The 26,382-nt window shown below is 42.6% G+C and overlaps 2 protein-coding genes across 2 annotated transcripts in view; one reads left to right on the forward strand and one right to left on the reverse strand.

Annotated features, from left to right (window-relative positions):
* Positions 1–26,382, forward strand: part of Tasp1 (taspase 1) — a 357,326-nt gene that overhangs the window by 309,134 nt on the left and 21,810 nt on the right. The window lies entirely within an intron of this gene.
* The window catches only part of Ism1 (isthmin 1), a 71,312-nt gene that overhangs the window by 10,488 nt on the left and 34,442 nt on the right, over positions 1–26,382 (reverse strand). Inside the window, exons 2-4 of the mRNA XM_057780146.1 lie at positions 14,361–14,591; positions 8,275–8,539; positions 2,521–2,664 (exon numbers count right to left, since the gene is read on the reverse strand). Coding sequence (XP_057636129.1) covers positions 2,521–2,664; positions 8,275–8,539; positions 14,361–14,591 — 640 coding nt within the window. The remainder of the gene's footprint in view (positions 1–2,520; positions 2,665–8,274; positions 8,540–14,360; positions 14,592–26,382) is intronic.

Genomic DNA, 26,382 nt, shown 5'->3' on the forward strand with positions numbered 1-26,382 from the left:
CCCACCCCACTCCCACCGCCTCTCAGAACCACCACACCCGACTCAGATTCAGCATGCTAAGTCATGAGAAAGAGGAAAGAGTGGAGGCTGGTAGCTTTTGGGGGGAACCCTAGCTCCACTGTTGGGCAAGACTGTATGTCATTCAAGAGATCACTCTGAGTTTGTTAGATCCCTTAAGCAGGGGTTAGCCTAGGGACATAGTTGTAATAAATATTTATTTTTTTTATTTGTGTGTATGAGTATGTGTACACTAGGTATGTTTGGGTGCCCAACAGGGCCAGAAGAAGGCATCAGATTCCCGGAGCCTGGAGTTTCAGGTGGTTCTGAACTGCCTGACATAGGTAGTGGGAACTGAAGCAGCAGGAGGTGCTGTTAGCCACAAGCCATCTCAACAGCCCCCAGGGGGACGTACTTTCACAGAATGATCACTACCAAGCCTTACAAGACCTTGTCTATTTCAAGTAGAGATTCAGAAAACCAGATACAGAAGGACAGCCTACTAAAAGTAGTCATTTATATCCAAAGGGACCATTGAAACTGGAACCTCTTCAGGCAGAAAGACTGGAAAGGCTGAAGTTGGCAAGGACAGATGAGAAGAAAATGCTTGCACAGGAATGCCAGCTGCAGTGTTCTCAGCGGTCCTGGTACCCAGAAAAGAAACATGCGAAATGGCAGCAGAGAAGAACTTTTCCCTGACAAGAAATCCAAATCTTCTGGCTTGGCTGTATATGGTAGCTCTGAGAAGAACACAGGGATGCTCCTATGACTCCAAGCAGAACTCTTTCTGTGTCCACGTGTGGCTGAGTCAGAGACCTCCCTTCAAGGCGAAGGTGAGAGTAACCGCAAAAGGCCATGGTCTCTCAAGTCAGGCAGCATGGATTCAAATTCTATTATTATTATTATTATTATTATTATTATTTGTTGCTGGTTTAGGGCCTCAGTTTCCTTAAATGCCAGACAATACAATAATAAATTTCTGTTCCATAGGGCAGTTTTGACAATTGAATGAAATAACATACCTAAAAGTCATGGAAGTTTGAGTGATACTAAATTGCTTCGAACACTCCCAGTCTCATCGTTACTATCTTCGATCTTTTTCATGCTTTTCATCAACTCCTTAATCTTAACTTTTCTCTCTACCCCTCTCTTCTCCTCTCCTTCCTTTTTTCCCCTCTTCTCCCCTTGCTTTCTCCTCTATCCTTCCTTCCTCCCTCTTTTGCTTGGTACTAGGGAATCTAACCCAGGGCCTCATACATGACTAGACAAGCCCTCTCTCTTTCACCCCTAGACAATCTTCTTTCCTTCATCTCGATACCTTTTTTACTTCTGTTTTTCTTCATTGTCTTCTTCCTTCTCCATGTTATTCCTGACTGTTGCTTCCTCCCGCTCATGTTATTCTTCACTGCTTGGTTCCTACCCATTCAAAACCCACTTGCCAGACTTCCACCTCCACTCACTGCAAGGAGCACAGGGAAGACGAGGAGGAGTAAGATGTCTGCAGGGCTGACACGGAGCCGGAGCCACCACTTCTTACATTTCAACCCCACAGTTTGCCAGCGTACGTCTCATTCAAGTCGCTCCTTTCTCCCCCTTCTCAGAAACCCCTTTGTGTTTCCACTTTTGTTTTGGTCCAAATGTCCTTGGCTTGAGAATAGAATGTCTAGGAGTAGAGAAAGGAAGTCTGAGGTATGGGGATCAGATTTTCAGTCTCTGAAATTTCTTTTAGGTGAAACCATTTGGAATGTGTGGTTTCATGAAAGGGCCCAAGATATTATTGTAGGCTGGCATTCTGGCTGGCAATGGGAACACAGTAGAGCCATAGGGCAGGGGGTGATAAGCTTTGTGGAAAGGACCAGGGGGCACATAGTTTAGGCTTTCTGGATCACTCATGGCCTTGGTTGCCTCTGCTTCTTATGCTTAATTCCTTTAAAAATAAAAGTCTCTACATAAATAGGTCATAGGTCAGATTTTGACAAACCACTATAAATTTGTCAACCACAGTCAGAATTATTTTTCAATCCCAATAGGATTCCTTGTCAAGTTAGCAATTAATTTAATTTTCAAGGCACGGATACTACAGTATAAGATCACAATTGAATGCTAAGTTATACCAGTTTGCTTCATGGGAAGCCGCCGGCAGCTCTCTGGTATTACTGACAAGGCTAACTCCTTAGTTTTCCTGAGAATGAGAATTCACTCATGCTGGCTTCCTTATTAGATATAAGTATCTGTTTTCAAATGAGTTTTTCAAGTCATGACAATCCCACATTAAAGTCCCAAACTGACCAGAATCCCTCCTTCAAGCCAAATAAGTACAATATGGCTCTGCCCTTTAGGTCACAGCCACTGCAACTGTGCTTAAGACTTAGGAAGTCCATCTTTCCATTCACCAAATCTATCAGTTATCTGGTCAAAAGATTTATGACGAAAATGGTTATCTTTTAAATCATTTCTTCAAGTTTTAAATTATAAATGAAAAAAACCTTCCCCTTGAACATGTAATCATAGCCCCACAATTACCTGGGCAGTTTGGACGGTCACAGGTCCTTGACTCTGTTGCAATGCATGCATAGCCACAAGAACGGGTTCGTTTCTGGTTGCCATTTCCACAGGTGACGCTGCAGACAGACCAGAGACTCCAGTCACCCTCACCATCTGTAGAATCTGGAAGGGAGCCAGGGAGATGGTCATCATCCCCACCTGAAGAGTTCCCAAGTCTCCAGTTCAAGTTGCATGTCAGCCACGCTCTGTTCCGCTTTCCTAGTTCTCGCTCTCAAAGGGATTAGTTGCAGCCTGAGCTCAAAGCTTACAGCCATAGGTTCATGTTAGAACTCAGGTCTGTGAAGACTGAGAGGGTTGCAGTGCTGTGATCTGTACGTGACTAGGACTTAACACCTGGGACAAACCTTTTCTCCTTGTGGGAGGGAGATGAAGAATAAGGGATATAGAAAAGTAGAGGATGGGGGGGGGAGACAGGGACGGGGGGGAGACAGGGGAAGGGGGAGGAAGAGAAATGCAAAGGGAAGGAAGAGAGAGGGGGATGGAGGAAAATAGGGAGAGAAAGGAAGAGGAGGAGGAGAAGAGAAAAGGAGAAGAGAGATGAAGAGAGAAGAGGAGAGGAGAGGAGAGGAGGGAAGGTAAATTCAATCACCATGAAAGAAGTTTAAGTGTAACAAATTCAAGAATGGTGAGATGCCACTCCCAAAAAATGGAGTCACATGAAGAACAACAGAACATTTAACCATAGAAGGGAGGCCCCCAATACTTCTGTATAGAAACTGAATGTAGCTGAGGCCATCAAGTGTAGAACTGCCTAACAGTCTGAGCTTGCTGAGCCACTAAACCATGAGAAATAATGACTGATGTTTTTTCAGGTGCTAGGTATAGAATGGTTTGTTACACAGTAGCAAATAACCAACATATTAATGGCAAGTGGAAAACTATCCTTTGAAGTCATTATTCAACATCTGGCCAATGAGTGTTAGCTGAATTCTCACTATATGTCAAGCATAATTCTAGGTATATGGGATATATTATTAAGAATAGTTTTCCTCACTCTGGTAGAATGAGCAATGAATACAAAATAGTAAATTATATAGTAATTTAGAAGATATGAGTAATATGTGGAAAATGTGGAGCACACTAGAGGAGGCTGGAGAGAGCTGGGGATGTGCGTACATTATCAAGACTGGCGTTCTCTTATCAGAAGTAACCAAAGTTTTAGAGTGTCTGGGGGTCTTGTCCAGGGTTATCAGAGTAACAGAAAGGGAAGCTGGGCTGTAGCATCAAGCCCTACATCTCTAATGCATGACTTCTCTCCAGTAACACCACTCCATAATGATTTCTCCTGGCTCATGCCCAGCTTGCCTTGGGGCCTCTATGAGAGCCAAGCATAGGGCTGCAGACAGGTGCTTTGAAAGGTTGGGATACCCTTCCTTCACAATAGGTTGTGTGGTTATTACATAGACCCAGCAAGAATGTTCTCCATACGTTTCCACTCGAATCTTGGGTCCTGCGCCAGCTGCTAAGGCTGGTGTTTACACAATATTTACTCTGCAGGCATCCTGGGCTATCACAGGGCTGCTGAGCCTTCTCAGAATTGGTGTGTGTATGTGTGTGTGTGTATACATGAGATTGTGATGGCCTCTTCCCTAACTGAATATAAAGCTTCTCATGGCATACCTGCCTTCAGAAGCATCATCCATGTCTATCTCCTTTCATTAAAATAATTTTTCACACTTTGATTTCATCTAAGAAACAAGTTTCTTAACCACACAGCCAACCAGAAGTCTGAAGCTTCTGTTTTACATTAGTGAAGTGGGCACCATTTTCCAGTGTGACCTCTCCATTGCCTCCTCTGGGGGCACAGACCCAGCAGGGCTGGAGTGACAAGTTGTTGCTTCTAGAGGGAGAAAAGTCTGAGATAGAATAGTCAGGGCTCTCCCCCAGAGTTTTGCAGATATGCCTGGAACAATTGCATGCTTGTCAGTGACGCCATCTATATGTAGTGAATCATATTACAAGTGCACACGCTGCATTTTTATCCTGCATCCACAAACAGGGCCAGATTTTGTTAAAGGGAGCAACAAGAGGCGCAAGTAAAGATTCTCATATTTTCACACCATAAGAAGAGACAGGGCAAGTTTGGAAAGCAAACATTACTCCACGCAGATAGATGCCATGTCACTTGCTGAGGGAATAGCAGCCTAACATAAAATCCAGTGAGGCCAATGGTTGTACTGCTGGACTTTATAAAAGCAAAGGAGCCTCTGCCATCCAGAAATCTCCTGCAGTCTTTTCTCTCCACTTCATTAAGGGCAGGAACTCATGCGGGGCAATGTCACTCAACTTGAGGGCTTAGCTCACTATGAGGCCTATATTTGAATCTCTGTATGAGCTGGACTCCTCACTTTGGTTTTCTGGATCTAAATGACTGTATTAGCTTCCTTTTATTGCTCTGCTAAAACACTGATCAAGATCAGTATAGAGAAGGAAATGGTGTATTTTGTGTTATGGGTCACAGGGTCAATCCATCAGTGAAGGAGGTCAGGGCAGGAGCTGAAGGCAGGAACCTGTAGGCAGGAACTGAAGCAGAGACCAGGAGGAGCACTGCTCACTGGTTGGCTCCCCATGGCTTGCTCAGCCTGTATTTTTGTGTTTTTTTTTTTTTTTGTGATAGGGGTTTCTTTGTGTAGCCATGACTTTCCTGGAACTCACTCTGTAGACCAGGCTGGCCTCAAACTCACAGAGGCCCACTTACCTCTACCTCCTGAGTGCTGTGATCAAAGGCATGCACCACCACCGCCCGGCATTAGCCTGCTTTCTTAAGTGGTCCAGGACCACCTGCTCACAATGAGCCTTCCCATGTCAATCATTAATCAGGAAATGCCCTCACAGACATGCCCACAGGGCAGTCTGATGGAGGCAGTTCCTTCGTTGAGGTCCCCTTTTCAAAGTCCGCTATAGCTTTTGTCAGTTTGTCAAAACCTACATAGCATGATGACTAAATGCTAGTGTTGCATTAAAGTGTATGAGAAATGATGCCCGTAAATCCTTTCTCCATGTCTGCTTCCTTGGTTTTTTTTAATGCTGGTTCTGGACCACGTGATTGGCTTCAGTCAATGGGATGATGGCAAATAGGATGCAAGCAAAGGCCTGCAAAATGTCTAAGCATGTAGACTTGTCTTGTTTAGTTGGAGGGAACTATTCCACTACCATGTAAAGAACGCAAAGAAGTTGAGGGCCAGAAGAGAGGCTTTGGCCGCCTCAGCACTCCTACTTGTCTAGCTGGGCCCCATCATTGTTACTGAGGTCACTGGAGACTGTTCAGCTCCAGGCAAACCAGCCCAGCACAGCTCAGATGAACATTCCAGTCAACCTGCAGACTCCTAAGAGAGAACCCTTCTTCTGGTGTTTGAAGCTGCTAAATCAGACTGGTTTCTTTGTTTTTCCTTGTTTGTTTGTTTGTTGAGACAGAAACTATGTAGATTGGGCTGGCCTCAAACTCATGACCCTTCTGCCCCAGCTTCCAGAATGCCAGGATTGCGTGAAGTAATTCCCTCTAAAATCTGTTAGAAATATGCCACAAAAATCTATTTTTATCTTAAGATATGTTATCTATAAGTAGTCATCAAGAACTTATTTTATCAGTAGGTGGCTTTCTCCAAATCCTTAACTGCTCAGAAATTAGACACATTATTAATCATCTCTATGGCAGAGCCATCTTTTAGGAAGATCTTCACCATCTTGAGGCCTCTTATCACACATTGATCCAGGTCAGCATCCAACAAAGACCTTCCATGGGATTCCTGTTTCTTGAGGTCAAAGGACAGAACAAGGATTTCTGTTTGGAACATATCTTTCTGGGGAGAAATCCTCTCTGTTTTAATGCCAGATGGAGAAGTTGTAATATATGTAAGAGAAGGTAAGCCTAATGTATGATTCTAGAAACACAAATGAGGACATGGTATGTGAGCGTACCGGGAGGGAGTGTGGCTCAGAGTGGAAAATGAGAAAATTGCAATGACAACAAGAATAAACTGTTCCTGAGAATATTCCTATGGCATTTTGACAGCCCAATGACATCAAAGGGCTCAAGGAAGGAAGACAATTAATTGACCGGAACTGGGTGGAAGTGGCCTTGGGAATCCAGCACCACTGGTCCTGGATGGTCATGGCTACATTTAACTCCCAGGATAAGTCTGCCATAGGAAGAATAATCGACTCCTTTTATGGGTGAGGAAACTGAAGTTTATAATAAAACTTAAGATACTTATGGCTATCCACACAGCTCAGACTCAGCACCACAGCAGTTATAGCTGAGGTGTGTATATTCCCACCACACTCCGTTATCTGTCGTGCCTTCCAGCAACACTCACTCTGGCCAAAGTTAGCCTCCTCTTTCTAAGACACTAACGATATTATCATAATGAACATTACTAAGGAAACTCCATGGGGAAAATAAAGACTGCGAAATATTCTGTGAAAATTAGACCATGACAAGTTAGAGAATTTCAAAGAATTGAATCCTAATGGAGATACCAAGGCGCAGGGTTCACCTAACTTTACTATGGTCAGTTTAGGGAATGGAAAATTACCATGGACAGGAAAGTACTTCCTTGGATCTCTGTTTGAAACTCTCTGTATCATTCTTGTATATGGTGCTTTTCTTTCCACTGTGATAAGACATCATGACCAAGGCAACTTAAGAACGAGTTTATTTTGTGCTTACAGTTGCAGAGTGTTAGAGTCCATGGGGAAGGTGAGAGTGTAGAGTGGAAGTAGCGGCAGCAGGTGCCTGGAGCAGTCACTGTGAGCTCAGAGGCTGGAGGTAGAAAGAACACATTGGAGGGTGCTGGCTTTTGTAACCTCGGAGTCCATCCTGAGTAACATACCTCCTTCAACCAGGCCTCACCTCCTAATTCTTTCCACACAGTTACCAACTGAGGACCAAGGACTCAAATATCTGAGACATTTGCGGGGCATCTCATCCAAACCACAACACTCCTCATTATGTATTGTTCATTCCTCGGTCTGCCGACGGGGAAGCCATAAGAACTTAACAGCAGGGGCATTTGTGACACATGGAGTATTCATTTGAAGGAAGAGGGACTTCAAATCATTGAGTGAGATGTTGGAGCTGAGATCCCTTCACCTTGTCTCTCATCTTAACTGAAGTAAGAAAAGAACTTTTGCTATTTTAATAAAATAATTTAGTAACCATTGAATCTGGGAGTTTTTCATTACCTTATGAACGTGGTAGTCTCAGGTTGGGGTACAACATTTATAGTAGAGGGGGGAAGCTTGCTCTGACAACCGTGACACAAGTGGGTTCATGTGGATTCTCAAGAGCACCCCACTGCTAGTATCAGACCTGACATGCTGCCTGGTCACAGGAAGCAAATGTATACATCTCTGTTATTAAATTGATTTGCATCATAGATTTTTATAGTTAAAAAACACAAGGAAGGAGATTTGATGATTTATTCATCTTTAGAAGTAAAATTAAGTTTCAGAGAAGACTAGACAGGAAAAAACCCCAAAGACCCTAAAAAATATCTCAAGTATAATTTTAAAATTATAGCATTCCCAAAAAAATGTGGCTGCAGATGGCTCCATAGGGCTTCTGTGAACACAGCCTTTATGAGGTATGCCTCATAGAAGACTGAAAACCACATACTGTAAACTGAGTTTTGCTTGGCCCCTCGTCTCTGAGGCCTTATCATCCTCATTTACTCTCCCCACCAATTTTATATTACTGGGTAGTAAACTCACCATATTCTGGCTGCTCTTTGGTTTCAAAAGTCCGGTGGTCTGGGGCTGGATGGTCCCACCCCCTAGGAACATTGAGGAAGTTGCTGTCATCTGAGGTACTGTCATACTTGTAGTCCTGGTCCCCGCTGTTTGTCCTGGCCAAGGACAAGGACCTCTGCCACCAGGCCCGCCAGTCAGGAACCGGGACTGACCAGCTGGGTTTATTCTCTGGATGCTGATCCTTTTCTGCTTCAGAGTCAGGACCGTCGACCACCTCTATGGTGACCTGAGGAATTCAGAACAGGCCAGATCAATAGCGAATTGGCAGCGTCAAGCGAGGAAGAAGGTCTGAGAGAGCCGAAGAAAAGGATGGCTGCAGCCCTTGTGGAAGAAAGCTGCACTTAAACAGTGATAGAAAACCCAAGACATCCAGGAATGACCCACATGAACTCCACGATTACAAGGAGTATGGTCTCAGATAGGCAAGAAGCTAGTCATGACTGGATTCTTGGTTTACTGATGAACAAATTGTGGATAAGTCTTTCATTGAAGGAACACTGTGTTCCTGAGGTACCGATAGGACAGCCACAACAAAGCACAATTTATTGAGCAGGTGCTGTAGCAGGCACTGTTCTAAAGGCTCTGTCCATGTGAATTTATCGATTCTCTCAGACCACAGCCCTGCACATGTGCCACACGTAGACGCGAGCCCAACACCCCCAAGATAAGGCTTTTCTAGCTATGATATTTCTCTCCTCCCATTGTTCGGCCTAGTAACAGGGTCAAAGCGCATAGTCCCTGAGCTATGGTTAGAACTTGTTCTTTGGATTAATGAAACCTACTTTTGAAATCTGTCATAGGTCTGGAAGAACACAGCTTCTTGGCTCTGAGAGACAATCAGCATAGAAAAACTTGTTTAAAAAAATAATAAAAGACTCATTGGGTTCCTCTGGCCATCACATAGTTCTTGCAACACCTTCTGGAAGGGTTACATGCAAATGAAGCAGAAACATGCACTCCAAGTAATCAGCGCAAGATGTACCGGGCAGATGCATTCCCAGTTTTGCCCTGACCTGACATCTGAGGAGTTGGTGAGATACCCTGCCAAGTTGCACTGGGGTATGCCCGTCCTCTAGATAAATAGCTTGGGGGTTGTTTGTTTTGTACTCGGTCTGACACTTAAAGAAGCTGCCAAGCCAATAATGGTCCTGGGCGTGAGGTCCAGAGGGTGACCTTAGATCCCATAGTATACTGAGGATGGATCAGGACAAATACATCCATCTCCTCTGTTGTGGGATGCCTTAGAAGGGCACCGTGAGCGTTAGCTCAGGATGCCATCATTGCCTTAATTTGTGAGCAACTCCTGTATGCTTATAATTATGAAGGTTTTATGGGATTCAGCTGTACTTTTAAGATCAGGAGAAAAGAAATACAATCCCCATGTTCTATCATTGTTGTTTGGTGGAATGGACGGTTGCTAGGGAATAATGACTTGGATGAGCCACGTGGAACCTTGAAAGGACAAGTGTGTAAAGAGTATACTACTGGATGGCAGATTAAAAACTACCATGGTAGGACGGGCAAGGCAGAGTCTTTGAATACGTGACCTTTCTCCTTTGAAGCCCCATCCCCCTCTGCCTAGAGACAGAACCACTGAGCGACAATGTTTGCAAGGGTATTAAGGATCTTGGAGAAGAGAAGCTGCCAAGAGCCAAGGGGAGTCAGGCAATTATGGTAATGAAATCAGTCTCTGAGCAGAAGATAAGAGAGGACTACATGCCCAATAGTTTCGATACTGCCTTTGTGTTCAGACTAGAGTCAAAGGGATTGCTTAAACAAAATGTGCCCTGCAATTTCTCCAAGCCGGGAATAAAAACAATTTCATGTTTCAAGCTATTACCGTCAATACGATTTTTTTCCCCTCTCAAATTGCTGCTCAGATCCAAACAAAATAGAGTCCTTGCCTGGCGAGGCAATGGGTAGCAAAATAGGAGGTTATTCCAGAAATGATATCAATGGCTGAATCTCAACAGGGTCGAGGTTTCTTTCTTCTCTTTAATTTCTAGCCACTGCCCTGAATGAATCACAAAACAAAGCAAAACACAAACAAATCTTAGGACCCACCCTTCCCCACAGTCAGCAATGTGGAAACCTCATACTGATATCAAAAGAAGAAATCTAATCTTGAACCTGAAATTTTATAGACATCCAATTAAAAAGACGCAATGAGCATGGCAAATGCCTTCTCAAATGGCTGGGATTACTTTTCTGTTTCCTGTTTCCCTTGCTCTGTTTGGGTATTTTAGAGTCAGGGAAACCTTTGGAAAAAAATCTCCTGAGCAATGAACTTGAATGTACTGGAGTACAGTAGACTTCAAGCTGATAAAGGCCCTAGATTGCTCCACCCTTTTCAAAAAGCTCTATTGTACATCCCTGAGGCACCTTAGTACATCTAGTGAAAGAGAGAGAACTCTTGCAGAAGCTCCAGGCCCAAGGTAAGACAGAATCTCCCAGCTCCAAAGGATAATGCAAAAATAGGTATCAATTCTTTTTTTGTGTGTGTGTTTTGTTTTTTGTTGAAACAATTTCCACCTCCTCCCCGCCTCCCATTTCCCTCCTCCTCCTCCTCCCACTCCTCTCCCCCTCCCCCCACTCCATTCCCCCTCCCTCTCGAGTCTTGGTAACCTTGGTCAACTTTTTTTCCTTTTTTTTTGTTTGCTAAATAGTTAAAAGTTACATTAGAACCAAATTCTTTACTCTTGCTCTGCAAAGCACTTTCAGTAGCAAGACTGAGACAGTTTCCCACTCTAACTGCTGAGGAGCCATGGCCACTGTGAAGACAGGTAAGCTGTGCTGCCACAGTGAACCCAGGGGAGCTTTTTCTCCCGTTGCTCCTCTGAGCTTTGTGAGCGGAATGGACTGGGTGCATGGATGTAGCCTGAAAAGTTCCCAAGCAGAAAGAGGATTCCCTCAAGAGCACAGAACACCCAGGAATCCCTCTGCAGCAAAGGATTCGGCTGTCCTTCTTCCATGACAACGGTGGCAGAAAGAACACAAAGTAGACCAGGCGGATATTCAATCCTCTTGTCTCAGACCTGCTGATGATGCTCCACAGAAACTGTGGTATTCCCTACATAATTGCGGTTGCTGCACTGAGATTTACAGCAGTGTGCCCGCCCAAACATTAGTGTCTCTTCTACAAAACTTAGACGCAGTTTTCAGGCACTATCCTGGCTTAGGGAAATCAGCTTTCCAAGTTAAGTGGTGAAAAAAGCGTAGCAACAGTTTCTGGGTAAATCTTTGGATTCCCAATTAATCTTTGAAACAGTTGTTTATTCCCCCTGGCCAGTGTGTGTGTGTGTGTGTGTGTGTGTGTGTGAGTGTAAACACTTGCTACAATTTGTGTGGTCAGTGAACAACTCTGTAGAGGCAGTTCTTTCCTTTCACATCTATGTGGGTTCTGGGGAATGAACTAGGTAGCCGGGTTTCTGAAGTAAGGGCCTTTACTTGCTCAGCCATCTTGCTGACCTAATTATTCTTATAGATGTTCTTCTGCCATCCTTATCTTTACTGTCTTCACCCATCATATCCATCAGTTCCAGTAAGCCTACCAGACACATAACCCTATGCTAAGCCCTTCGTGTGTGGATAATCTCAGTCCTCAGAGATCAGATTCCATGGGTAATTGTAGGTGGAATTATCACACCAATTTTATAGTCAAGAAAACTGAGGTGCAGAGAGATTGAAAAAAAAAAAAAACATCCAGGAACCCAAGACTAGCAGACCTAGTGGTGATGCTAAACAGGAAACCTAGCTCAGACTGACTCCATAGTACATGATGACGGCAGAAGTCTGTGAGAATCTCAGCTTTCCAGGTTTGTCCCCATTGGCACATTGGTCCTTATTCAGGGCACAGACATTTCTTGGCTCTTACTCAGTCAGACTGGTCATTTCAAAAGTATTATAGATGCAGGAGTGAAAAGCAGAAGCAGACACACATAAAAGCCTGACCGATCCCTCTGAGTATATCTGGTAGCACCCAGAGGCCTAGGGCCATGGAAATAAGTCTGTGTGAAGAAAGGTCTGTGGATGGCTGGTATTAAATCCCTTTCAATGGAGGCAAAGAAAGAACTATACTGGTGGAAGTGGATACTGACCTCAGCCTGATTCAGAAAAGGGATATGTTTGGTTGTGAATAGCCACAGGAGTAATGAGTTGACACAGCATATCTAATAATGAGTTTATTTTGGAATTTTTGTCTTTATTATCTGACCATCAACCAAAGAACAAAACCTCAGCCAAGGGCACTGAAGTTCAAGTCTAAGTTGTCCCGAGGGATTTGCTTTCTTTCCTGAATGACTTTTTTTTTAAAGCAGAAACTAATTTCTTAAGTTGTTTTAAATCTAACATGGAGAGCCAAGTTAGGAATCTGAGGCCATTTCTTTCTGTGCAGAGATAATAGCTCTTTCTCCTCCCATTTCCACAGCCTGAAACTAGTGCTCAGGCAGAGTCTAATCCCACAGAACAGAGGCTGCTTGACTTACGGCATAAAATGTTCTACAGAAGCAGATGGTGAGCTTCTAGAAGGATTCTCCACTCTAAGAGTCAAGAAGCCCAAGGGACACAGCCCTTTGCTCAGCAATGTCACTTTGGAGAGGTGCAGGCATTTTCAAAGGAGAGACAGGATCCAGCCCTGTAGCTTCAGGTCCCTTTTTCAGAGCTTGGAGCTGCAGAGGCATGGGGGGGGGGGTAAAGGTATTGATTCCTGCTAGGCTCCCGGACTCCAGCTGAGGATAGCTAGGTGGGAGGAAGGATCAGTTTGCCTAGGAGGGAGCGCAGGAGGCCAGAGGCTCTGACACCAGATGCCTACCCCTTCCTTTATTCATGCCACTAACCAGGGCAGAAATGCTGAGGGGCCATGGTAAGCAGAGGGGTTTTGTGCTTGAATGGATGGACTAGGTCAAGCCAGTGACTTTCAACAAAAGAACAGTGCTCTGAGCCTGGATGAGGGCTGCTACCCAGAAATCATTACCCCTCCCCTTTGGGAAGTACCTTGTATTCTAAAGGACCACCAGGGAGCTGGTTTACTCAAGTGCAGTGGTGCATGGGACGGTAGAGGCTAATGGTGTGCATACAAGTATGTGTGTATAGACACACACACGCGCGCAAACACACTGAGAGAGACAGAGAGAGAGAAGAGAGACACACAGAGAGAAAAACACACACACACACACTGAGAGATATAAAAAGACAGAGAAGAAAGAAAGACACACAGAGAGAAACACACACAACGAGAGAGAGAGAGAGAGAGAGAGAGAGAGAGAGTTGGAGTATGTGGAGACAGTAGCTGCCTTTGAATATCTTTCTGAGTGACTTACACCAACCTTTTGTGGCCTTCTAGAAAGCAAAAGACCAGAAATGGGGCTCAATTCTCTTTAGGATAAAGAAGCCATCAGAGCAAGTAAACATTTCTGTCTCACTCCTCTGTACCATGGAAGACCAACAGACAATGATTATTTAAAGCAGAATGGGATAACTGGACTGTAGTGGACACAAAGACATATTGGCCTCGTGTTGTTTGGGTGTCTGACTTCAACATCTCTATGCTACAACTGTGTTAGTTTCAAATACATTCTGCCAATAACTCTGATATTTGAAACCATAAAAAAACCTGTATTCTTGGAAGATATTGTGGTATCTGGTGTCTTCTTATTTAATTATTTGGTAAGTCATTTATTCCTTAGGAGGTTGCCCTCTTGCGAAGGAATTTCTGGCCAGTTACCAAGGCACCGAGGGTAAGTACCTTCCTGAGTGCTTTGAAGATAGATTGTGGGTTACCTGGTCTAGTCACAAGCATTTTCCTATAACTACCACATTTCAGTAATTTCAGGGTACATCATTTTTGTTTTGTTTTTCTATTTCAGTGTCTCAAAAAACATCATGGGTATTGCAACACTATTTTTATGGGAATAATACAGCCCTAGGCAGGAATCACAGAGGGGCTGAGAAGGGCAAGGAGGTAAGGCTGCAGGGCCTGTTCGAATCAGGTTAGGAAACAAAAGATGCGCTGTTTTCTTTTCTTTCGCTTGCCAGCTGCTGAGAATTACCTGAATATTTGGATTCTGCCCATTGATATCAGCTTTGGAAAGATCTGGAAAGTTTGGTAGATCAAGGAGAAACGATCTGGGGCCGTCTCTTTGTAGTGAAGGATGCCCAGTCTCTTGAGGGAATCGCTGTCTAGGGGAGGGTTGGTGGATAACTTGGTGCTCCCCTGAGACTTCTTTGGACAGAGGAAAGCTGGTTTCTGATGTGGAATCACTCTCCAGGTTGAGGTTATTCTAAAACAGACAAATAGACAGACAAGTCATGAACAAATGCTTAGAAGGTAGGTGGTTAAAAGTGCTACTCTTAACAGTCTAGTAAATTAAAAGACAAGGACAATTTATCCCCGTGCCTTGAGTTAAACCTTTGTCTTAGTCACTGTTCTATTCCTGTGAAGAGGCACCATGACTAAGGCAACTCATAAAAACAAAACATTTAATTTGGGCCTGGCTTATAGTTCTAGAAGGTTAGTCCATTATCATCATGGCAAGAAAAAGACGGGCATAGCATGGCAGTATGTGAGATCTTTACTTCCTGAATCACAGGCACTAGGCAGAGACACTGGGCCTAGCATGGATTTTAAAACCTCAAAGCCCATTCCCAATATCCTACTTCCTCCAAGGCCATACCTACTCCAACAAGACCAAACCTCCCAATCTTTCCCAAAATGTCAACTAACTAATGATTAAACATTCAAATATATAAGCCAATGGGGGACATTCTTATTGAAACCACCACAGCCAGCATAGTAGTCCCAATTCATTTCCCTAGCACATGGGTTAGTTTCTCCATCTTTAAAGGTCAAGTCAGGAAATGCCTTCCAGTTTACTATTTATTAAACACCAAAGACCATCAAAATAAGGGAGCTCTTTTGATGGAAAAGAGATACTCATTTAAAGTCAGAACCAACTTATAGTTTATTCCTCACAGTCTCAACTGGCTAATCACCATGGTTAACTATAGCCTTGACCTCCAGTTTTGTTTCTTTGGTGCAAACCATGAAGGAAAGATTTGATTAAATTGGATAAATGTTGAAGTCAAAGTATTATGTACCATTCACCCACTGAATCTCTGTTCACTCATCAACTCACTTTTTTTATTGATTTCTGTTCAGTCATGTATTCTTGTCTATCCATCTACCCATTTATCCATAAATATATCCATTTGATTTGTGTCTTTCTACCTCTCCAATAAATAAATCCCAACTACAAACTAGGTATGAGATACATTAATAAATGAGATATGTATTATCTCATGGATACATAGAATACATAGATAATACATAGATAGCTATGTGATATATATTCTTTTGGAATGTACTTCTATGTGTAAAAAACAAAGACTATATAGACAAGTAAGACAAGAGACTACTGACACATTATCCAGGTAGACAGAGAACACCCCTTTGAGGAGGTAACAGCAGAGACAAGATCTGATCAAGAGAAGGGGAAGCCCTGAAGTGATCCAGAGGCATGGGAAAAGATCAAATAAGATAGGACTTCTAGAGGAGGAACTGACAGCTACTTTGAGGAACATAAAATCAGGAAGGCTGGATGTAGAATGACAAAAGTTGAAGAACCACATGGCAGAAGGATGAAGAGGTAGAGGAAAAAGTGACAAAAAAGAGAACTCTGAAATTCAATGCCTTTGTTCTTAAAATTGCAAGGCAAACAGTGTTCTTACCTAGTGAAAAATGTCCCAATTTACTTGTCATTGGGGAAACTTCTCTAAGGCAGCTACCCCTGTCCTTTCACTCTCTCTGGAACACTCAGTGAAGGCATCTTTCATCCCTTCAGGGACAGTATTGTTATGTTTACTGGTGAAAGGAGATGTGGAGATAGAATTTCCCGAGTCTTTGGGTCAGCAGCTAATGCTGTTGTTATTTTTGGGCATGTTCTGAGGTTTGGGAGTTATGTTCCAGCACGTTGTCTCCACATGCACTCTCTGCCCCCACTAGAGTGCTGTTGACCCAGCCAAACAGTTCTGTCCAGGGTAAAAACACTTCTGAATTTGAATACCAAGGTCAAGAGCAGCCTAAGACTGAAACACACACAGACCATCTCTGTCAAAGTTTGAAGTGGCCAAGAGGAACCGTGAGAGTGTGTCTGTCACCTCTGAAGTGTGAAGTGAGAAGCTGCTTTCATATTTTCTCTCGTCCTTCCCTTTTGCTCAGGATATGTGGCCAAGTCAGTGTCTCTGGTAACCTTTCCAGCCACCTCTTTGCCATGGTTTCTGTTTCCTGGCATGATTGTAGAAGGAATTGGATTAGTATTATGAGGCATTGCTCACTGCAATAGATTCTGAATGATTACTGTTTCATTGAGTTAAAGGGGATGAGAAAGAAAGAGAGATATAGAGGATAGAGGGAGAGAGAGAGAGGAAGAGAAAGAGAGAGAATAGAAGAGAACAGAGTTTTCTTCAACATAAAACCTCTCTATTCCACCTCCCAAAAGGAACCTAATGAGGTTGTGTCTGTGACTTTGTTACTGAACATCCAGCCCAACACTTCCTTGATGGTGTCAGAGTCCAGTTGGTGAGCCCTGATGGGTTTAGAGTCCAGTTGGTGATCTCTAATGGCGTTGGAGTCCAATTGGTGATCCCCAATGGCGTTAGAGTCCAATTGGTGATCCCTGATGGTGTTAGAGTACAGTTGGTGATCCTTGATGCTGTTAGAGTCCAGTTGGTGAGCCCTGATGGGGTTAGAGTACAATTGTTGATTCTTAATGGGGTTATGGTATAGTTGGTGATCCCTGGTGGTGTTAGAATACAGTTGGGAATCCCTGATGGTGTTTTAGAGTACACTAGGTTCTCCCTGACAGTGTTAGAGTACAGTTGGTAATCCCTGCTAGGGTTGCAGTACAGTTGGATTCTCCCTATAGGTATGAGAATGTACACAGTTGGTTCTCCTGGAGAATTTCTTGTTGGGGACTCAGGTATATAAATCATCTAAGGGGCTTGGTATTTGCTTTCCAAATGCTTTACAGATTTTTGTAACTCAAGCCCCAGCTTTATTGTATCAACTGAACATCTTAACTAGATGAAAACCAAAACTCTTTGTGTGAAGATGTAGCTCAGTGGCAGAGCATTTTCCTAGCACACTCAAGGTCCTACGTTCAATTTTCAGTATTGCAAAATACATACATACATACATACATACATACATACATACAAGCAATGACATATTCTTTTCACTACCAAATTTTGTATTTTTGAAGAGCATGGAAATATATGTATGTGGCTAGTTAACATTTTACTTAGGTGTTTGAAAAGAAAAGGACTGAATTTAATTGATTTCTTTTTCTTTTGACTCTTGAATTTTTCTGATAGAAAATTTACCACCATAGAGTGTTTCCTGGCTTAGCTTCAAACCAAACAAACTCCTTCAACTTTCTATGGCATAGTGCCCCTCCATGCAAAGCACAGCAGATAATCATAGTCCTATACTCTTCTAGTAAGATGGTCAAGAGTTGAACTGTATCTACATAATAAAAGAGAAATGCAAAGTTAGGACCTTTGACTGAGCAATCCAGGCCACAAGTACCTCTGCTGGGAATAGTTTGAGGACTGGGATTCAAGTATGTTTTGAATTGAGTCTTGCACAAAACTGTGGCATTGCTCCATCATTCCCCAACCACCCCATCCCCTAGACGCTGGGATTCAACATTTGTAAAGTATTTGGAAGATTGGAATTAATAACAAAATGCTATTCACAGTTCCTGAAAATCTGAATTATGTTTGCACCTCTTCCAAATGTAGTTACCTTGACACGATGTTTTGCTGTGTTCTTAACTATTAAAAAACTGGAGATCTTGGGGTCAGGAAGGGTATTTTAGAATGGTCCTCTAAGATGAAATGGAATTTAACTCTAGCAATAACAAAATATGAGACTACCAACTATTTTGGTGATCTGGGACAGGAGGATGATGGACATCTACTAACAGTACAAGCAAAGGCCTTTTTTTTCATCTTAAAAGGACATGGGTCACATCTTCCTTGCAGAGTCCAGCATGACAATACGTTAGTTGTCACCATGCTTACTCATTAAATGACCATAACAGGGAAAGAGTTGCAGGATAGGTGGAAACTGTAAAAAAGAGCTGTGTTTAGACAAACAAACACTCTTTTCTGGAGATGGTAGCTTGGAGGTGTCCAGGAATTTAAGACAAGAGACGCTCCATTCCTTCTGAGATGTCATGGTTTTTTTTTTTTTGTCTGTATTGAAGTGACACAAGAGCCTGCCTGCTCAGTATGGGGACATGTTCCCTTCTCCATGGTCTGCCTGCAGTCTGTGACCTTCCATTGGCAATGCTGTATCCCATCCCCAGTAGTCATTCTCCCTTGATGGTCCTAACGAGAGAGCTGTTACTCCTACTGAAAATGAAACCAGGAGAACTGAAGTTGAGGCAGGTGATTCTGGTGGGTCAAATTAGCTAGCTACAGTTTCACACTTTCCACCTTCACTTTTCTACAAGTATTTGAGAGCATGGTTTTAAAAACATCAGGCTCTTGCAGGTTAGTGTTTAACATTTAAATAACTGTCACAGCTCTAACTGATTTTTATTGATTAATTTAGTAATTATTGAATTACTTGATTCACCTAGGAAGCAAGAGCTGATGCAGAGGCCAAGGAGGGGTGCTGCTTACCGGCTCGCTCATCATGGCTTACTCAGCCTGCTTTCTTACAGAATCCAGGACTACCTGGCCAGGGGTGGTCCCAAGCACAATGGGCTGGGCTCTTCCCGTATGAATCAATTAGTCAATAATTAATAAATTCATCAATAAAAGTTAATCAAGTAAATAAGAATATGCCCTCTAGTCAGACCTTATGGAGGCATTTCTCAACTGAGACTCTTTCTTCTTTGATGACTCCAGCTTGTATCAAGTTGACATAGAAATAGCCAGCACAGTAATGCTACAGCAGCAGTAGCAGTGTCCTCTTCTGTAAACTCTATTGTAGTTTTAGAACTGTGAAACTCTCTGCTTTATTGGTTTATCTATCAGCTTTTCTGCCAGGACCATGTGTTTGGGTAGGTTGAAGAAAAAGTCCTGTCCTCTGTCACTTGTAGAAATCCTGATGGAAATCACAGGACTGCATTCACTGAGATTAGCTAAGCAAAGGAAGACAAATGCTACCTGTTGGTGCTCATTTGTGGAAGTTAAAAAATATTAATCTCAATGATGTAGCAAGTGTGCTGGTTGCCAGAGACTGGGAAGGTTAGGGAGTGAGTACCGGAAGAGCTTAAATAAAGGGTACATAAATGTAGTTGACAGGACAAATTAGGTCTGTTGTTTTACAGCATGGGAGGGTAACAATAATCTCCAATAATTTATTTTATGTTTCAAAATAACTAGAATAGTTAAAAAATTCCTAAAACATAGACATGATGTATAAATAATAAATATTTGAAGCTAGTTATCAGGAACTTATCATTTCATATGACATACATACTTTGAATTATCATACTCTATAAGTATGCACAATGTTATATATATTAATAAAATCAAATGCTTAAAGGGGGGAACCATGATCAGAATATGCTACATGAAAAAATATTTCCAATAAAAAGTAAAAAAACCTATTTAGCTAATTAGCCACATTGAGTTTTTGATCCTTGTGATTGAACTCAATCCTTAAATGACAGAATTATTGGCAGAGCATAAAATGAAATGTGACTAAATTCCTTGGCAGCCAGTTATAGATGCTGGACTCTACAACTTCCCGGAACATCCCGTTCCAAATCTGCAGCCCTCTACAGAATCGTCACTGTCTCTGCATTTACACATTACAGTCCTCAAATCTTGCTGACTGTGCTACACAGCCTTTCCTTTAAATTGTCCTAGAGTGCTCTCGGTAACATTCAAGGGTATGTCCTCACTCAGATGAACCAGAGCTCCTTGCACAAACAGCTGAGCCAAGCGCTTAGAAATAGACAGCGCACATGAGTTTGGAGTATTTTGCGGTGACAGACAGCAAAGACATTTTCAGTGCCTAACTGGGTTCTCTTGGGTAAAAAACAAACAACATACCAAGAACTGGCTTGAAGGGCTCCTAGTTGGATCAGACAACTTGGACATCAAAAACCAAAACCAAAGCTACATGACTGATGCACACCGAGTCTGAAGGTGTGCGAGCATATAACAGAACCTATAAAGAAAAATCCCAGAAAAAAAATGACTATCATTATTGGAAGTAGCTATAATTAAGCTCTGCGGGGGGTAATTTGTGAACTGAGATCAAAAGGAAATAAAAGTGAACAGGTGAAGGGAACGGGAAAGTGGGGTGGTAAGCCAGGAAGACACAGGCTGCAGTGGACAGAACCTGCTTTATCATATCCGCAAGAGTACAGAACTGAGAGCCCTACAGTAACATAGCTGGACAGTGGACATACCAGTTTGTCTTGTGACCTTTTTCGCTAGGTGCCACTTCACTGGTGGCATTCTGCGAGTCGGTTAAGGGCTTGTGGGAGCTGTGTGGTACTTGGATTACCTTAACACCCCCCATCTTCTATTTCTCTTTGCTCTCCCAACCTGGTCCTGTATCTTCTATTTCTCTTTGCTCTCCCAACCTGGTCCTGCATTCCCCTGGGACAGTTTATAGTGAGATGAACAAGAGTGTTTTCTGGGACAATGTTTAAGATAAGCCATATGTTTTTATCATTGCGCTCCTTATACTGAGTATGTTACGGGCGCAAGATGAAGGATATCTAGAGACAGCATTCTGCCGCTGTGTGGCTCAAGCTGCTCATTGTGACTTCCTTGTGGCCAAGGTGGATTACCACAACCACATCAATGACCAGAGTGGTCAGAATGGTCAGAGTGTCCCAGCTGATCATTTGCTGCAGGCAATAAATGCCAGGGAGAGAGAATAATGTTCTTTGGACAGCAAACCACAGGACCAATGTGACAATGACCATCTAGAGAGGAGGATGATCACAGGAGACAGGAACAGCGTGAGGAGATGGTCAGTGGCTCCGGTTTTTGGAGAAATGACCTACGCCGTGTGGTCCCCCTCTGGGAATAGCACCCGCTCCATTCAACAGACACCAGCAGAGGGCTATTGCGTGAAAAACAGGCTTCTCTGACCCCTCCCTGAGCCTCCAGGAGAGGCACTCTCTGGTAACAAACCAGCTGACTAGAAACATTTTAGTACTTTTCCTTTTTAAGGCTGTGGAAACTATTCCCAGATTAATACAAACAGGCAGGCCGACTTCTCAGAGTCAGGCTAGATGGCAAATTTCTGGGGGGCAAAGAAGGCTGTATCTGCGATCTGTGAAACCCATCCCCCAATTCCAACTGGTAAGGGGGCGCCAAATAAGTACTACTTAATGATAATGATTGCTATGTCTTGATAGATTTTGTTTTAATTAGGCGCAGGCTGTTGGCCTCATTACTTCTAATGTAGCTTTAATGTGGGATTCTAAAGGAAAAAAAAAGAATCTCAGAATCTTCTATTGAAGATATTAAAGAAGATATTATTAGCAGTGCATTTGGTCTCACAGGCTTTGAACAGCAAACAACAGAGATTGTAATTAACGTCACTGTAGTCTCTCTCCTGAAAACACACTAACAATATAGCTAATTAGCAATCTGTCCTCATTTGCAGCTGGACATCTGCATATTATTATCAACAATGCTCGTTTCCTTTTTCCAGATTAAAGGGAGCCATGCTACACCCAGGCATATGGCTACACTTCTCCCATATTAAGACGCTCTGCTTCCTTGTACCGGGATAATCATACTGGGTTTTATTATTATTATTATTATTATTATTATTTTTTTAATCTGTGCTAGGCATCGATTTTGTCTGGAAAACTTCCACACATCTAAAAATAAGTTCAAGAATGTCACGGGTGGGGTTTCAAAGGGAAGAGCAAAAGTTCTCCATTTGGGGAGAATAAAGGACACACTGATTATCTTCACACATGCCTGAAGAGCAAGTGCTCCTGGGGAGAGAAAAGCCAGAGGAGGACTAAAATGATTTTGGGATCTCAGGCATCTCTTTCTCCAAGGGGCACACTTGTTCTTGGTGCTCAGGAGATGGATGGGATGGAGGTGGGTACTCTGCAAGTGGCAGCAGTGGGTGCTGGAAAGAGGCCATCGAGACCCACTGGGGAGACATCGTTCTATCTGGGTGTGAGGGTACCAAGGGTGACTGCCTTCTATTCTTGCATGTGCTGACAATCACTCCCCTGCAAGCTGCGGGGATGAAATAAATAGTTACATCATCAGTGCCCTTATTCTAAACCAAGTGTAAAAATGCAATGACTCTTTAGAGACTATCCTGGCAGAGAGGAGACGGCCAGACATGTGCTTTGTTAAGGGATCCCGAAGACAACCCTGGAAGCTGGTGACACAGTCACATGTTTCAAGAAGGCAGAAGTGTCACAGTCCTGGCTGGGAACCAATAGAGCCTTCTGTTTAAAGTCTGACTAATAGCCAAGGAATCTCTGGCTGTGGTGGCAGAATATATGAGAAGGATGTTTACTTTAGGGCATGGGAGTGACCTCACTTCTGATCTCAGGCTCTGCTTTAGAAGAGATGAAGGATAGGCAGTTCTCAGGACTGGGGCAGGAATTGGCTCTCTCGGGGAAGGGGCTGCCCAACTCTGTGCATCTTTTCTAAAGCTTCTGGGCCAGCTGGCAAAATGAAAGTCAGCATGTTGCTGATTTATCTCTAATACTTCTATATTGCTTTGATCTTAAAACTGCGTAGATTATTAGTGGCATTTCAACTTGTGTTTTCTCTGTCGCTGGCACAGAAAACAGAGGGGTAATTTTTCCAGGACCCTCTTCTTTTATGTTCTGTTAGTTAAAAAATGAACTGAAATCACCCTTTCAACTCTAAGATAACATATAAGACATAATTACAAGGATAGAAATCCAGTTTTTCCAGAAAAGAATCTTTCCTCATGCTATAAAACATCAATGAAAATATGAGGTGGAAATTTTGTATTTTCTAGAGTCCTCCTTATGTATAGGTAGACAAACCTAGATAATAAAGCTGGCTCTCATGGGGCAATGTCCCTCATTACTCAAATTTGAGGCCAGACCTAATTTGCCAAGGGCTACAATGGATAGGCCTGGGCTGTCCACCAGGGGGCTTCAGTCACTGCTTTTTGGTCACACTGGAGCTCAGCATCCCCTTAATGTTGCACTCTGAGCAAATAAATGTTACTGAGTATGTATTATTGGTGATATTCCAAGTTGTGCTTTCTCTATTGCTAGGATAGAAGACAGGGTGATTCTATGCATTTCAGCTATGCCTAAGGCTCAGAGAAAATTACAGAAGAGGGGAGTGGAACGATTGTAAGAATTAGAGGACCAGAATGCTTTCTGCTATAATGTCTGAATGTAAAAGAGAATCTGTGCCAATAACATTGAAACAATATGGTTGCCGAAGCAAGACATGCATAATGACAACACCACTTGACATACCAACACAGATAGGAGAAATCTCACAAGATGCTCCCGGAGAAAAGATCTATAGGCAATCAATGACTGGAGAGAGAGAGAGAGAGAGAGAGAGAGAGAGAGAGAGAGAGAGAGAGAGAGAGAGAGAGAGAGAGAGAGAGAGAGAATATCAGTCCTCTTCAGGGATGAGCTTGCTGACAAGTCATCTGATCAGTGATCAATCCCAAACACATGCACAGAGGAGTAACAGTAAATGGACTCAGTAGGTTCTGTGTTTGTGTGTAAATAATGACAAAAAAGAACTCATGGAATTGAGAGGACATGTGGAGGCACTGCAAGAACTAGAGAGGGAGAGGTAGAAACATAATATTTATAAATGAAATTCTCAAAAAATATTTAAAAAGAAAGAAAACAGAGTGATTATCTCGACTAGTGGTTCTCAACCTTCCTAAACACTGAGACCCTCTAACAGAGTCCTTGTGTTATGGTGACCCCCAACCATAAAAGTATTTCATGGCTGCCCCATAACTGTAATTTTGCTACTGTTATGAATCATAATGTAAATATCTGTGTTTTTCAATGGTCTTAGACTACCCGTATGAAAGGGTCATTCAGTCCCCAAAGGGGTTGCAACCTACAGGCTGAGAACCACTGATCTGGACCCATTTCCAGGACCCAGCTTGAAGAGGCACTAATCAGTGTGTTCATGTGCTGGCTAGTGTCTGTCAACTTGATGTAAACCAGAATCACCTGGGAATCTCAACTGAGGAACTGTCTCCAACAGACTGGCTTGTGGGAATATCTGGGCGGGCATTTTCTTGACTGCTAATTACGTATGAGGGCCAAACACACTGTGGGCAGTACCATCCCTGGGCAGGTGAATCTCGGATGGGTAAGAAAGGTAACTGAGCAAGCCAGGGGAAGCAAGCTGTCAAGCAACATGTCTCCATGATGTCTGCTTCAGTTCCTGTCTGCAGGCTCGTGCCTTGCACGTCTATCCAGGCTTCCCTAAGTGATGAACTGTGAAGTGGAAGACGTAAGAAACTTTTCCTCCCTGTCTTAGTTCTGGTTTTTATTGCTGTGAAGAGACAGGATGACCACGACAACTCTTATAAAGGAAGACATTTAATTGGGGAGCCTTACAATTTCAGAGGTTTAGTGTATAATCATCATGGACGGGCATGGTGGTGTGCAGGCAGACGTGGTGAGAGAAGGTGTTGAGACTTGTACATCATGATCCGCAGGCAACAGGAAGTGAACTGTGTGTCACAATGGGCATAGCTTGAGCTTAGGAGACCTCAAAGCCTACTCCTACAATGACACACTTCTTCCAACAAGGCCATACCTGCTTCAACAAAACAACACCTCCTAATAGTGCCACTCCCAATGGGGGGGCATTGTTTTGAAACCACCACACTCCCCAAGTTGGTTTTGGCCTTGGTGTTTATTACAGCAACAGAAAAGTAAATTAGGACAGCAGGTACCAAGTATTCAAACCCAGCTTTGACCAGGAGAAGGGGTTCGTCCAGCAGGTCAAGGAGACTCAGGTAGTGAGTCAGTATCTCCCAGATGGAATGAAGAGTATTAAGGATCCAGGTCAAAGCTGGATTCTGATTTTGGAAGGGAAATCCCAGAAGGTAAGCCAGATCACCTAGAATGCTGGTTCAGAGACTGAGGCCAAAGACTGGGCTGTCTCTGCCCATTGCTGATTAAGAAGGTGGAGTCTTCTCAACACTTGAAGTCAACACTTTCTACTTCTAGAAATCTCTCCAGTTCAAGTACCTATAATTAAATTTTTTAAAGGAATGGAACCCTACTTGTGCTAACGTGGGGCAGCTACATCCACATAAAACCTGAGAGAGCTTGGAAAAAAATTCTAGACACACACAAAAAAAGGTTAGCACAGCTTCTTGATAGTTGCAAAGGAAAAAGTATAGACAGTTATAATACAAAAGAATACAGATAGTCATAGACCAAAGGAATAAAGATAATAAAATAAGTATTATACTTGTAGAAAAAAATAATAGAGTAAGAAAAATAAACCACGTAAAGATGGAATATACACAGAGAGTCTGGGTTATATATACTATTTTTTCTTTGAATTTTTTGACTGCAGAGAGATATTTGATTTTGGGGGCTGCTAAGCTATATTATATATCCATATGTATATATATAATATGGTTTAACTTATTATATTATATATTATAATATATGTTATATATATATAATATTATTATATACATTAAAGGTATCTTGACTTCAAAATTTGGGTCTAAGGATAAATTGCTTTGGAAAAGAGGTTCTGCTTTTGTTTCCACAGAGGATGAGAACCTGTGGATTCCTTCTATACTAATGGGGTCTTTGATGAAGTTGAAGAATAGATATAGTTACAGTTTTCCTTAGTTATTATAAAAGATAAAGTAGATATAAATATTGTAACTGTAATTCTTGCTTGATACCTGTTTTGTTATATGGAATTTCACTATGTTAAAGTCAAAACCTTCCTTTTTATTTAGGCAGAAAAGGGGTTGTGATATAGGATTCCCCTCTGTATGCTCTGAATATTTTTTTTTTTTTTTACCATTGGTTAATAAAGAAGCTGTTTTTGGCACAGTTA

The sequence above is a fragment of the Chionomys nivalis genome, chromosome 9, assembly GCF_950005125.1.
Source record: "Chionomys nivalis chromosome 9, mChiNiv1.1, whole genome shotgun sequence".
Lineage (NCBI taxonomy): Eukaryota > Metazoa > Chordata > Mammalia > Rodentia > Cricetidae > Chionomys > Chionomys nivalis.